Source organism: Theropithecus gelada, chromosome 11, assembly GCF_003255815.1.
Source record: "Theropithecus gelada isolate Dixy chromosome 11, Tgel_1.0, whole genome shotgun sequence".
NCBI lineage: Eukaryota > Metazoa > Chordata > Mammalia > Primates > Cercopithecidae > Theropithecus > Theropithecus gelada.
The window spans coordinates 5,298,675-5,313,143 of NC_037679.1; the positions used below are offsets into that span (position 1 = coordinate 5,298,675).

The 14,469-nt window shown below is 39.5% G+C and overlaps 1 protein-coding gene across 5 annotated transcripts in view; it reads right to left on the reverse strand.

Annotated features, from left to right (window-relative positions):
- Positions 1-4,453: 4,453 nt before the first annotated feature.
- SLC38A1 (solute carrier family 38 member 1) overlaps positions 4,454-14,469 on the reverse strand; it is an 87,056-nt gene continuing 77,040 nt past the window's right edge. For all 5 annotated transcript variants that reach the window (XM_025401127.1, XM_025401126.1, XM_025401128.1 and 2 more), the window contains one exon: positions 4,454-10,499. In XM_025401127.1, the coding sequence (XP_025256912.1) occupies positions 10,398-10,499 (102 nt within the window). In that variant the 3' untranslated portion in view covers positions 4,454-10,397. The remainder of the gene's footprint in view (positions 10,500-14,469) is intronic.

Consider the following 14,469-nt stretch of genomic DNA (forward strand, 5'->3'; position numbering starts at 1 on the left):
CAAACTAAAGAGGCAGGTCCCATCCATTGCAACATGTGAGTGGCAAATGTTAGTTTTGCATCCCATTTGGATTGTCAGATTTTTTTACTTGTTAGCACTATTATATGTCATACAGAGTTTCAAAATATTTACTGATCAATTAATTCCTCTGTGGCTCCTATGTTTTGTAACAAGAAAGGTCTTCTGCACTCCAAGGTATTATCTATATAAGATATATATATATATATACATATTGCAACAGAAAAATTGCGAAGGACTTTGAAATGGGCAAAACACATTATTAGGTGACCTTTCAGTGGAATACCACATGGTCCTTCAAGGTTATCGATAAGGATACCTAAGATATGATGGATAACTATTAGTTACTGAGGTAAATTAACTACAACCTTTTGGTCTTATTATCAAACAGGTTTCTACTTTCTGAAACTTTCCTTAGTCTCTGCTATTAACTATAGGTCAAAATTTGGTTCTTGAGTCTCATGGAAAAAGACTGCGCTTAAAACTTAAAACTATCGAAGTCTATTCAAAGAATAGACTCTTGTGTACAAACCCTGAGCTGATGGTATTTAGACAATTTTCAGTCTGTACCTGTGTAATGAGTATGAATTTACAGGAGTCTTTTCAATGCAGAAGCACATAGCTTTCTAAATGCAGAAATGCTAATCCAAAATTCAGCAAAACAAAATTACAAAGGACAGAATGAGCTGATGAGGAAAATTTTTGCTGTGGTTGTATTGATGTTGTTTTAAGGCTATATTTGCTGGATATATAAGGAAGCCATTTCTCTTTCTTCTTAGGCTATCTTCAGTCTACAACAATTCAGTAGACTCTGATTTTGTAAAATGAAACTAAACTTTTTTTTTTTTTTTTTTTTTGAGACGGAGTCTCGCTCTGCCGCCCAGGCTGGAGTGCAGTGGCCAGATCTCAGCTCACTGCAAGCTCCGCCTCCCGGGTTCACACCATTCTCCTGCCTCAGCCTCCCGAGTAGCTGGGACTACAGGCGCCCGCCATCTCGCCCGGCTAGTTTTTTTGTATTTTTTTTTAGTAGAGACGGGGTTTCACCGTGTTCGCCAGGATGGTCTTGATCTCCTGACCTCGTGATCCACCCGTCTCGGCCTCCCAAAGTGCTGGGATTACAGGCTTGAGCCACCGCGCCCGGCCTTTTTTTTTTTTTTTTTTTTTGGCTTCTCACTGAACTCTCCCCCACCCTGAGTTTAAACACTGTGACTGAGTTACCTTTTTCACAGCAATGTAGTTATTTGCACAGGTTCAACAAGAGTCTTTTGCTTTCCCGGTACATAACTGGACAAAATTGAATGTCACCATGGCCTTACTTGGAAGATTGTTATGTGAGGATGATGGTCATTTAACAGGTATGTCAAACAACTCCAAGGAACAAAGGTTAATTTTACTTCCGTAGCCAATGCCTACAAAATCCTGGCTTAGTACCAACCTCCCAGGGTTGTAACCTATAGCTTAGTACCTAAACTGGTCTATAGGATCCTATTATGAAGGGTGGTGACAAAGAGCACTTCCTGGCAGGTCATGAACCTTAGTAAATTTAAGGGAACTCAAGTCGAGAGGAATTCATCCAAATCTACAGATGGTATAGGTGAATATGGTGGAGTGTCTCAGGCTTGCTTTCCTAGCCCTGAGCTAGCAAATGATGGAGACTTTTCCCCCCTCAACCCACTGCCCCCTTACCCCACAGAGACTTTTAAAAGTGCAGTTCTATGGTTCCAGTAGCTGTTCAATAGTACATAGCTGTAGATTTGCAAAGCAAACTCAAGGAAGCTTATGTGGTTAATTAACACTCTTGCCACACCCATGCAAATAATCAGGCCAAGCCTAATGAGACCATTCTTTTTATGACCAAGAATAATCTTTGAGATTTTTATAGTCACAAAGGGGAAGTTATTAGGGAAACTGGAAAGACTTTAAAAGAAGCAAAAAAGATTACTGGGTAGGTGTACTTTCAACGAAATATTATATGCTGCTTCTGGGTTATCTGATTCTATAAGAATTTTGCCTCGCACCCCCTTTTTTTGGTTTTTGAGCTACTTTATAACCCTCTAAATTGTGGAAAACTGAGAGATGGAAATGATTATTGTCCAGACATACAGAATAATTCTGTCTGATTAAGATGCAATTAATTTCCTTCTGTGGACAGGCCAGTCTTGCATCTACTAGCAAATTCATTTTAGCATTCCTGATTGCTGATATATGTATTTGCTCTTTGAGTTCTCCTTTGGACCAATTTTTAAACAAATTACTTGTTTCTTAATTAATAAGCTAACTCAATCTTTTGACACATACTTTATTTCACTCATTATTTCATGCTTATAAAAATAGATTTGTCATGTGTTATTTAAAGTCTTTAACATATCTAAGTTCTCTTTAGACATAAGGGGTAATATAGAAATCTGGTTTTATTTTCTTCAAAAACTATGTATTTTTTCCTATCATTTATTAAGTAATCTTTATTTTTCCCCATTGATTTGAAAGACCACCTTTCTGGTATTATTTGGGTCATTTATGCATTCACTACTATGATCTATTTATTTATTTGCACCCAGTTCAAGTCTTTTTTAAGTGCTATGGCTTTATAATACATCTGGATAATTTGGCAGGTTATTTTGATGTTGTACTGACTCTTCCAATGAGCAGATTTTTCTACCAACTTGGATTAGCCTAACATGTAAACTAATAAAAGATTTTTAAAAATTGATATTCAAAAATTGGCCTAGTTATTTGGGCCTCATCCACCCTTTCCAAACTAGGCAAAACACAATTACAAATCTAGAAAGTAAGAAAACAGGACATCTGATTTGCAAAGTTATCATTAAGCCCCGTGATGGTTAATATTAAGTGTCAACTTGATTGGACTGAAGGATGCTGGTAAAGTATTGTTTCTGGGCGTGTCTGCAAGGGTGTTGCCAGAGGAGACTGACATTTGAGTCAGTGGACTGGGAGAGGAAGACCCATCCTCAGTGTGGGTGGGCACCATCCAATAAGCTGCCAGCACAGCTAGAACAAAGCAGGCGGAAGAAGATGGGCTAAGCTGGCTTGCTTAGTCTTCTGGCTTTCATCTTTCTCCCATGCTGGGTGCCTCCTTCCATTCCTCCTGCCCTTGGACATCAGACTCCAGGTTCTTCAGCTTTTGGATTCTGGGACTTACACCAGTGGTTTGCCGGGAGCTCTCTGGCCTTTGGCCACAGACTGAGGGCTGCACTGTCAGCTTACCTGCTTTTGAGGCTTTTGGACTTGGACTTAGCTACTACCGGCTTCTTTCTTCCCCAGTTTACAGATGGCCTATTGTGAGACTTCGCCTTGTGATGGTGTGAGCCAACTCTCCCTAATAAACTCTCTTTCGTATATACATATATCCTATTAGTTCTGTCCCTCTGGAGAGCCCTGACTAATACAAGCCCACAGTTTATTCCATGGGAAAGGGGGAGAATAGTTCTTCCCTGGCAATTCTGTGTAAAAAAGGACGGAATAGGACAGTATTAGCAAAGACTCGTGGAGGGAGAGTAGAAGGAAGAAGCCAGAACTATCAAAGGCACTGCAGGACTGGTCCTTTCGATTTGGAACAAAATCTGCTCAGATTCTCAATAGTCTTTTAACTTTTACCACTGCTTGAGTTTAAAAGTGATAATTACTCACACCCTTTGCCCTTGGGGTTTTGATCAATTAAGAAGTAGGCATAGGAGGCATGTAAGGATAAAAATATCAGCTTTATTCTGAATGAAGTTAGGTTGGAGAACATGACTTGGACTCCCGTGCCCCAGGTTTCTACTTTGAGTTTTGCATGTGTGCCACCAAGGCCCCGCAGAATGCGCTGCTGTCACCTGGGCAGGCCAGAGGAGTTCATCAAGGGGGGTCTTCATCCCCAGCCACACTGTAAAAGACCCAGGCTATTCCTGTGCTAGCCCTGTCCACAAGAAGAACTTGGATAGCAGACTTTGGCCATCTTGCTGATCTGGTAAAGCCTTTCTAAGATGCTGGAGAGGAGCTGATGATGGATAAAGAAAAGACAAGAGGCTGCACTAGCTTTGACCCAATAGTTACTGAGAAAAGAAAGCGTTGATAGAATTTCCTATTTTATAGGTGGCAGCAACGTGGGTAGAGGAAGACTCAACTCCTTCCTACAACATAGGGCAGAAATTTATACTTATAAACATAAACTTGACTTAAAAAAGAAAATATTATGGTCAATCTACTCTGATTATGAAGAATGGAGAAATGTAGTATATATTTCAGGCCAGATAGATTTCTATCAGAAGTATTTTAAAAAATATTTATGTTAGGGTTCTTAAATATATAACCTTCTATGATCTAGAACACTGACAAACGTGACAACCCTTCTCCAGAAATCCTGAATAGTGTATATAGTACTCAACTGCCCCAGTTTAGTATTGCATTGCAAAAGAACAAGTACAAAATTTGTAAATATTTTTAGTTCACATTTTTTAATGTTTAAAAACTATGTTAACAGAGCAGTTATAGAAGAGAACTTCTTACATTTCTTTATTTACACCACACCCTGAAAAAAACCCAATTCTATTTGATTAACTATGAATAGCAAAGTTTTGTGACTTGTGACTCACTTAAATCACCCATCTGAAATTCATTTACAAGGTTTTTACATTAATAAAACAGTAGTGTGCTACACGTACCGGACTCAGATGAAGTCTAAAGTACACTGGACTCTAGAGAGTGGATTACATACCAATGACCAAGATTCAAGTGTTTGGGGAAGAAATTACCTAAGACAGTCTATGTTGGCGTCAACACTAAAATAAAAGGCAAACATGCAGGACTTTCAAAGCGTGATTAGATAATGGTTCTTTGTTTTCTTTTCTTCAAATTTGTGCTCATAATTCATATTCAGGTTCCCTCTCCCCGCTTTCATAGATCCCAAAGTTTGAGAAATGCAGCAATTCAATTGTGAAAAAAACATTCTTCTCTCCAACTTCTGTTTTCACATGTACTATGTAGTGGTATCAGTGTTAACAATGGAAGATCATTATGAAGAAACAATTTGTCATTTTGGGTATATCTGTTTCTATATGACAAGGATTTGTGTCTAAATATTCCTTATTTGTATCTCAGAGGACTATCTGTTAAATAATTGATCTTAATGCCAGCACAAGAAATCAATGGAACTATTTCTCAGACATTTCTTTCTCTAAACAATTAAGTAGGGTTTTAGGTTCCAAGTTTACATTGAGAGAATTATGTTACCTGGGAGAGAATGTAAATTTTTCTAATTCCCAAACAAAACCACTAATATCTAGGAAACATTTATTGTTTATATGCAGATCCTAGAGACTTCTATTTCAGTGTGGATCAACAACTGCAAAAATATACAGCCTCCTATTTATTTACAATAATATTTACATACAAATGAAGTATTTCCTGCAATAAGCCTCAGCTGCATAGATTCTTCCTTTAAAAATGTAAATTCGAGCCTGTATACAGATGGGCCCAGTTTCATAGCCCTTCCTTAGATAAAAACCTAAAGAAGGAAAATGTCTGCACCTTGTGAACTTTACATATTTTGCAAGAACTTTCTCTTTGAGATTTAGTGATAGTTGTTAGTTGTGAGACACCCTGCCTTCAGTTTGTACCTGAAAGCTTTATCTCGTTATAAATAATTCACTGTAATTTAGGGGAAGTATGTCCTGTTGCTAAAGAATTTTCAAACCTGCCATCCCCAAGGAAAATCATGTATTAGTATTGCTAAATGATGGTCTGTATCTTCGTTTTGAAGGTGGCTAGATGTTTGCTGTGAATTTGAATGGGAGAATCATGTTCTTAAAGTTTACACCCCCTCTAAGCCTAAATTATATTCTTAAAGTTTACACCCCCTCTAAGCCTAAAGCCATTTAAATTGATAAACTGAGAGAGACAAACAGGTTTCACTCTAAGGTATAAAATCCAATATCTGATCATATTCCTGACCTCCCCCCGACTCCAACTAAATGTGCCATAGTCCAACACCGTGCCCCACTGAATTGGAACTCACTATTTCATTCTTTTGAGAGCAGTTTGTAGCTCCTTAAGCAGAGCAGACCTTTCAGTAGAGAATTCGCTTTAAAAGGAGGACAGGATTATCATCACACGATTAACAAAAACACTGGAGAACTTACTTCTGGCAAATTTAGTATTTCTTCTAAGTCTGCATTTACAAAGGGTCTTTTCTTTTAATTTCTTTCACAACTGCCCCGCCCCCACTAAAGCCTCACTTTCATTTCCTCTCAGCTTTAAAAAATAAAATGTTATCATGCCTCAGCCCGAGGTAACACCGAGTGCAAGCAGCTTGTGTTTAGGGATGTGCACCTGCACTGGTATTTTCAACGAGAAGGGGATGACCAGGTGGCATCCCTGGATTCACTCGCTTTCTTGCCATTGCAGAGACCCCTGCCGCCAGGCTCCTTCCCTCCCCTCCCTAAAGCCTTTCTCCTGTATCTTGCACCATGAGTCCTAGGAATCATCTTGTGAGGTAGGATGAATGGGAAGTAAAAGTGAGACTCATTGACGTAGGGTGATTCTCAAACTTGATGCACTTTAGAATCATCTGCTGAGTCCCTCCCTGAGAGCTTCTGACTTCACCGTGTCTGGGAGGGGGCTGAGAATCTGCATTCTAATGAGGTCCCTGATGATGCTGATGTTACTGGTCTAGGGGCCACACTTTGAGAACCACTGGCTTAGAGGCATGAATCAAGCTCCAAAAAGCAATCAGTTTCAGGGTAACAGTCTTAGGTGCTCTCTGAAACACTGAGGAATCTTACCACAACCTGTGTCCACCATAAGCCCTATCACCATCACCCATCTGGGTGCTTCTTTTTCTCAACAGGGTCTGTACCTGTAAAAAAGGAAAGTGGGTGGAAAGCTTTTTTTTTTTTTCCTTTTTTCTTGTTTTCTAACCTCCCAGCTGATTCCTGGAGAGTTAAAACATGGTTACTAGCACTAAAAACATTAAAAGTGCTGTGCGCTGGCCTCAATGACTGGTACATGGGGGAAGCTGTGCAGCAGCATCGTTTTCTGTGGTGGGCAGGGCAGGATATGGGCCATAGGAGCCAAAAGTCAGACAAGCAGAAGAAGGCAGACTATGCCTGAACCATCCAGACAACAGCAGAGGTAGCAGCTGACGGATGTCCCTGGAGGTTTCTGACCCATGAGAGGCCCCTTCACCCTCCTTCACCCTCCTCCTACCATCAGGCTTTCTGGCAGTTATGGACTTATTCCTCCCCATTTTTGCTGGACACCATGTTTCAGGCCACTCTGGTCACCTGTAGTCTGGTGGCATCTCTACCCCCACTGTCCAGTAGGTGGGATGTGGCTGGGATGGACAGTCCAGATTCTACTAACAGGCAACTCTGACAAACACCCTCCCTGGAAACAATATTATATTTGATGGTTAGATTCTTTAGCAAACCTATTACATTATTCGATTTCAGCTAAACTATGGGTTTGATCATCTTTTCCAGCTGCTCTAGGGGCCTAACCACCGTGGATAACGTGGTCTCTAAAGGAAAATACATTCCAGGTTGCAAACAATCAACTGATCAACTGACAACCTTTGGAATATGATCTCCTTATATATTGGGGCTCCCTGTGCCTAAACAGAGTAGGTTTCCCTCCTGTGCGTATTTCAACAGCCCCACTTCCAATAAGTAACATTAAGTAAATTAGGGATTGACAGTATTCTGTGTTACAATAACTAGAGAACAGTTCTAAATCCAAAGTGTGAAACTGGTACTGTTCACTAGTATAGAGATCCTACCTACCAAAGGAAAACGTGCTGCTTCCCATGGCTAAGGTATAGTATTCTTTAATCTACTAATTTAGCAGAAAAACTTCCAGAGCACTTGACTGTGCTGTTTAAATTCGACCTAACATCTGTGATACATGTATTTTTGGCTACCAATTCACTATTCTGAACAAGAATAAGAGCAGTACACTTTACAGCTAATCCCACACAAAGGATGTAACTAATCAGTGATATTTGACAAATCACAGTAGGTCTATTACATTCAGTCAACAACAAATTTAGATAAACATACAAAGGTTTTTAAAAATATGTGTGGTATCACACACAGCAACAACAGTGTGCCTCCTCTAAACAAATCTATTTTAAATAAATATTCCTTGTATTGACACGTGAAACCCAGAGGCCCAAAAATATCCTACACATCCCAGTTAATGATAATGTTCTAAATTGACTTTGTGAGTGTAAAATGAATTGCTATAAAGTAACAAGGAAAATACAAAGTAGCATAATATAGCTTGTGAACGAAATTATGTATTTTTAAAGGTAAGGTCATCCCACTACCTGGCTATTTCATTACTGGTGCTCTAGACAAGCTCCCAAGAACCGACTGAATCTTGGCTTGTTCTGTTTCTGTCATTGCTTATATAATATGGAAAACATTGCTGAAAAGGACAGAGATGACCATAGATATGGCTAGGGTAGGTATTCATATCTAGATATCTGAACTCTGACCTAATGTGGATATGATTCTGTAGCATTATATTAAAAGCTATGATGATGCAATGCAGAAAATAACCTTTCATTCTCCCCTCAAGAGGATCACGACAGGTGCTTCAATGCCTGCCGTATCTATGGGACATTAGTGTGATTCTCAGTGAGAGTGAAGGCCTTTGGGGATTTGAGTCAGGAAGAGAACATGGCTAAGTGCCTGGAAACTCTGCAAACAGTCTGCAGTTAGATTCTACTTATCTCTGGATAAGAAATCTGTGCTCAGTGAAATTATGTGTTTGGAAAATTCAACCAGAATATAGAGGAAACATAAGTCCTGTTTCAAGAGGCCAGCTCACGGAGCATGCACATTTCTCACCATATGCAAGCTACAGACAATTCAATCACAGGGCATGGCCCCACTTAGGGGAATGCAGTTCTGGGTTTCCTTGCTATCCCTATTCCTTTTTCAGCTACAAACTCTCCTCTTTTTCAGCCTCTTCAGTTTCCTCGTGCTCCCTTTAGGAGAGGGACTAGGGTAAGAGTACCAGGCAACTCTGTCCTCCTGCATGGACAGTTGAGATGGGCAGTAATGGCACAGTCCTTGGTTGGGGAAGAGAAGAGGAGACAGCACAGTCACTGAGACCCCCTTGTCTTCCTCATCTGAGGGAAGGAAGGTACTCAGTGATTCTGTCAGACGCTCTTCACAAAGACTTTCTCTGAGGGTTTTTTTTTTTTTTTCCCACAAGACTAGATGGAGAATTAATGAAGAAGAAATGGAAATGAGGCTTATTTAAGGTACAAAAATCTTGTATTTGTAATAACCTAGATTTATAGATATAAAACAAGTCTTTTAAAGACTTCCCTAAAGTACTCAATATAAAACAGGAGTTACTTATCCTAGATCATCCTTACTTAGGTACACATGATTCTCTGTGCAACTAGCTGGTGGACATGAATAAAAGCTGCTGGGCCTGTAATGTACTAAAACATTTTTCTCCCTTCAGCGAGACAGGGTTGAAGGCTAAACGCATCAGAGTAGTATTTTCTTAGGCATTTTGGACAATCATTTTGCAGTAGGTTCTATAGGTTTTCCCCAGTGAAAGTTGACTCAGACCAGAGTAACTCTGACACAAGTTGCCAAGAGGGAAACAATATTTCATTTGCTAGATTACCCAAATGTGTAGCTTCATTTAATTACCAAGGTAAGAATCATCCCCAATGACTTTTCAGCTGAGAACACTTGCCAGAGAATGTCTCTGGATGGGAATGGATGTGGTACCAGCTAGTCCACTGGACTACCCGAGCTCAGCTGCCAGGTGATCAGAGCCACCTCAAATATTGGGCATGCTCTGATTCAGCAGTGGCAGTGCCCTATAACTTTCAGATGATTATCTCTGTGTGCTATGTTAACCAAAATAGGCAAATTATTTACGAAACCATTTTTTTTCTGTAAAGCAAAATAAATATATACAATTCAAGATTCTTTTCTCTTCTAAAAAGGTACAGATAGTGTGAGCTGAACATCAGTAGGAAAATTATTTCAGAATCTGGATGTATAATAAATAAACATGATTGCATATCATGTTTCCAAAGTTCTAAGAGACTGGGAAGCCACAAAACATAGAGTTAGACGGGTAAAAAAATGACTGCGAAAAGTACTGGGAAATATGATTGTATGAAAACTGAAAAAAAAATTCACAATCCCTAAATTGATCCCAAATCTTGGAGGGACATGAAGCATTATAGAAACACGTCTCTGTTTTGCAACCAAAGTATTATTCCATTTTAAGTATTCTGTACATTTCTGTTTGCTTCTGTAAACTTGCAGAATAAGTGGTGAGAGATTGCTGATGTGTGGGGACTTGACTGAGTAGACAACAGGGCTGTTTCTTTTTCTTGGCGGGTCTCAGTGGCCTTCGTCGCCACTCGATGAGCAGGCCCAGTCATAGATGACCAAGGGAATGCTGACCAAGGAGAACAACACCCCCAGGCCTAAGAAAGCGGCAGCCTGGAGCAAGAGAAAGGCAAGGGTTATTTTCAGTGCAGCAAAAATTTTCCACATGTACCTGGGGAAAAAAAAATAGAATGGTTTTCCCTCTCCCTTTGTGTCCCCTGGTATTCAGAGTTTGTCACAACCATGGCTGAACTGTGAGAATCTTTCTAAAATTGTATGAATCCGATTCTGCAAGGATGGGAAAATAGAAAAAAAAAAACAAAACAAGCTAAGCAGAGTAGTCCTCTATGTCCCATTCTTTGACTTCATGGTCACTTCAAGTGTGTGTATCCATTCTACAAATGACTGGGTACCCTTATGGCTTCTCTCAAACTAATATTACAACCAAAGGGGAAAAAAAGGCCTTAGAAAATATCCAGGTCATTTTGTTATTCATTACCTACCAACCTAGCTGATCACTGGCAAGCAAACATTTCTGTATGAAAAAGTGGAAAAAAACATACAAAAGCAAAATAGATTTAAGTGAAATAGGAAACAGGTGTCAAAAACTAAGTTACCTGAAGCGCTGATGAAGCCATAGGTGGACAGATGATGATATGGTTTGGTGTGTCCCTACCCAAATCTCATCTTGAATTTTAGCTCCCAAAATTCCCACGTCATAGGAGTGACCCGGTGGGAGGTAATTGAGTCCTGGGGGCAGATCTTTCCCATGCTGTGCTCGTGATAGTGAATACATCTCATGAGATCTGTTGGTTTTATAAAGGAGAGTTCCCCTGAACATGCTCTCTGCCTGCCACCATGTAAAATGTGCCTTTGCTCCTTGTTTGCCCTCCACTATGATTGTGAGGCCTCCCCAGTCATGTGGAATTGTGAGTCAATTAAACCTCTTTCCTTTATAAATTACCCTGTCTCAGGTATTTTTTTAAATTATGCTTCAACTTCTAGGGTACATGTGCACAACGTGCAGGTTTGTCACATAGGTATACATGTGCCATGTTGGTTTGCTGCACCCATCAACTTGTAATTTACATTAGGTATTTCTCCTAATGCCATCCCTCCCCAAGCCCCCCACCCTATGACAGGCCCCAGTGTGTGATGTTCCCTGTCCTGTGTCCATGTGTTCTTGTTGCTCAACTCCCACCTATGAGTGAAAACATGCAGTGTTTGGTTTTCTGTCCTTGTGATAGTTTGCTTAGAATGATGGTTTCCAGCTTCATCCATGTACCTTCAAAGGACATGAGCTCATCCTTTTTTTATGGCTGCAGAGTATTCCATGGTGTACATATGTCACATTTTCTTAATCCAGTCTATCATTGATGGACATCTGGGTTGGTTCCAAGTCTTTGCTATTGTGAATAGTGCCACAATAAACATACGTGTGCATGTGCCTTTATAGTAGCATGATTTATAATCCTTTGGGTATATACCCAGTAATGGGATGGCTGGGTCAAATGGTATTTCTAGTTCTGGATCCTTGAGGAATCACCATACTGTCTTCCATAATGGTTGAACTAATAATTTACACTCCCACCAACAGCATAAAAGCGTTCCTATTTCTCCACATCCTCTCCAGCCTCTGTTGTCTCCTGACTTTTTAATGATCGCCATTCTAACTGGTGTGAGATGGTATCTCATTGTGGTTTTGATTTGCATTTCTCTGACGACCAGTGATGATGAGCATTTTTTCATATCTCTGTTGGCTGCATAAATATCTTCTTTTGAGAAGTGTCTGTTCATATCCATTGCCCACTTTTTGATGGGGTTGTTTTTTTCTTGTAAATTTGTTTCAGTTCTTTGTAGATTCTGGATATTAGCCCTTTGTCAGGTGGGTAGACTGCAAAGATTTTCTCCCATTCTGTAGGTTGCCTGTTTACTCTGATGGTGGTTTCTTTTGCTGTGCAGAAGCTCTTTCGTTTAATTAGATCCCATTTGTCTATTTTGGCTTTTGTTGCCATTGCTTTTTGTGTTTTAGCAATGAAGTCTTTGCCCATGTCTGTGTCCTGAATGGTATTTCCTAGGTTTTCTTCTAGGGTTTTTATGGTTTTAGGTCTAACATTTAAGTCTTTAATCCATCTGGAATTAATCTTTTGTATAAGGTGTAAGGAAGGGATCCAGTTTCAGCTTTCTACAAATGGCTAGCCACTTTTCCCAGCACCATTTATTAAATAGGGAACACTTCCCCCATTGCTTGTTTTTGTTAGGTTTGTCAAAGTTCAGATGGTTGTAGATGTGTGGCGTTAATTCTGAGGCCTCTGTTCTGTTCCATTGGTCCATATATCTGTTTTGGTACCAGTACCATGCTGTTTTGGTTACTGTTGCCTTGCAGTATGGTTTGAAGTCAGGTAGCATATGCCTCCAGCTTGTTCTTTTTGCATAGGATTGTCTTGACTATGTGAGCTCTTTTTTGGTTCCATATGAACTTTAAAGTAGTTTTTTCCAATTCTATGAAGAGTCAGTGGTAGCTTGATGAGGATAGCATTGAATCTATAAATTACCTTAGGAAGTATGGCCCTTTATATGATATCAATTCTTCCTATTCATGAGCATGGAATGTTCTTCCATTTGTTTGTGTCCTCTTTTATTTCATTGAGCAGTGGTTTGTAGTTCTCCCTGAAGAGGTCCTTCACATCCCTTGTAAGTTGGATTTCTAGGTATTTTATTCCCTTTAGAGTAAATGTGAATGGGATTTCACTCATGATTTGGCTGTTTGTCTATTATTGGTGTATAGGAATGCTTGTAATTTTTGCACTTTCATTTTGTATCCTGAGACTTTGCTGAAATTCCTTATCAGTTTAAGGAGATTTTGGGCTGAGATGATGGGGTTTTCTAAATATACAATTAGGTCATCTGCAAACAGAGACAATTTGACTTCCTCTTTTCCTAACTGAATATCCTTTTTTTCTTTCTTGTGCCTGATTGCCCTAGCCAGAAGTTCCAACACTATGTTGAATAAGAGTGGTGAGAGAGGGCATCCTGTCTTGTGATGGTTTTCAAAGGGAATGCTTCTAGTTTGTGTCCATTCAGTATGATATTGGCTGTGGGTTTGTCATAAATAGCTCTTTATTATTTTGAGATATGTTCCATCAATACCTAGCTTATTGAGAGTTTTTAGCATGAAGGACTGCTGAATTTTGTCAAAGGCCTTTTCTACATCTATTGAGATAATCATGTGGTTTTTGTCATTGGTTCTCTTTATGTGATGGATTACATTTATTGATTTGCATATGTTGAACCAGTCTTGCATCCCAGGGATGAAGCTGACTTGATCGTGGTGGATAAGCATTTTGATGTGCTGCTGGATTTGGTTGGCCAGTATTTTATTGAAGATTTTTGCATCAATGTTCCTGAGGGATATTGGCCTAAAATTCTCTTTTTTTGTTGTGTCTCCACCAGGCTTTGATAACAGGATGATACTAGCCTCATAAAACGAGTTAGGGAGGATTATTTCTTTTCTACTGATTGAAATAGTTTCAGGAGGAATGGTGCCAGCTCCTCTTTGTATGTCTGATAGAATTCGGCTGTGAATCCTTCTGGTCCTGGACTTTTTTTTGGTTGGTAGGCTATTATTTACTGCCTCCACTTCAGAACCCGTTATTGATCTATTCAGATATTCAACTTCTTCCTGGTTTAATCTTGGGAGGGTGTATGTGCCCAGGAATTTATACATTTCTTCTGGATTTTCTAGTTTATTTGCATAGAGGTGTTTATAGTATTCTCTGATGGTAGTTTGTGTTTCTGTGGGATCGGTGGTGATATCCCTTTATCATTTTTTAATTGTGTCTATTTGATTCTTCTCTCTTTTCTTCTTTATTAGTCTTGCTAGCAGTCTATCTATTTTGTTGATCTTTTCAAAAAACCAGCCCCTGGATAAACTGATGTTTTGAAGGGTTTTTTTGTGTATGTGTGTCTCTATCTCCTTCAATTCTGCTCCGATCTAAGTTATTTCTTACCTTCTGCTAGCTTTTGAATGTGTTTGCTCTTGCTTCTCTAGTTCTTTTAATTGTGATGTTAGGTTGTCGATTTT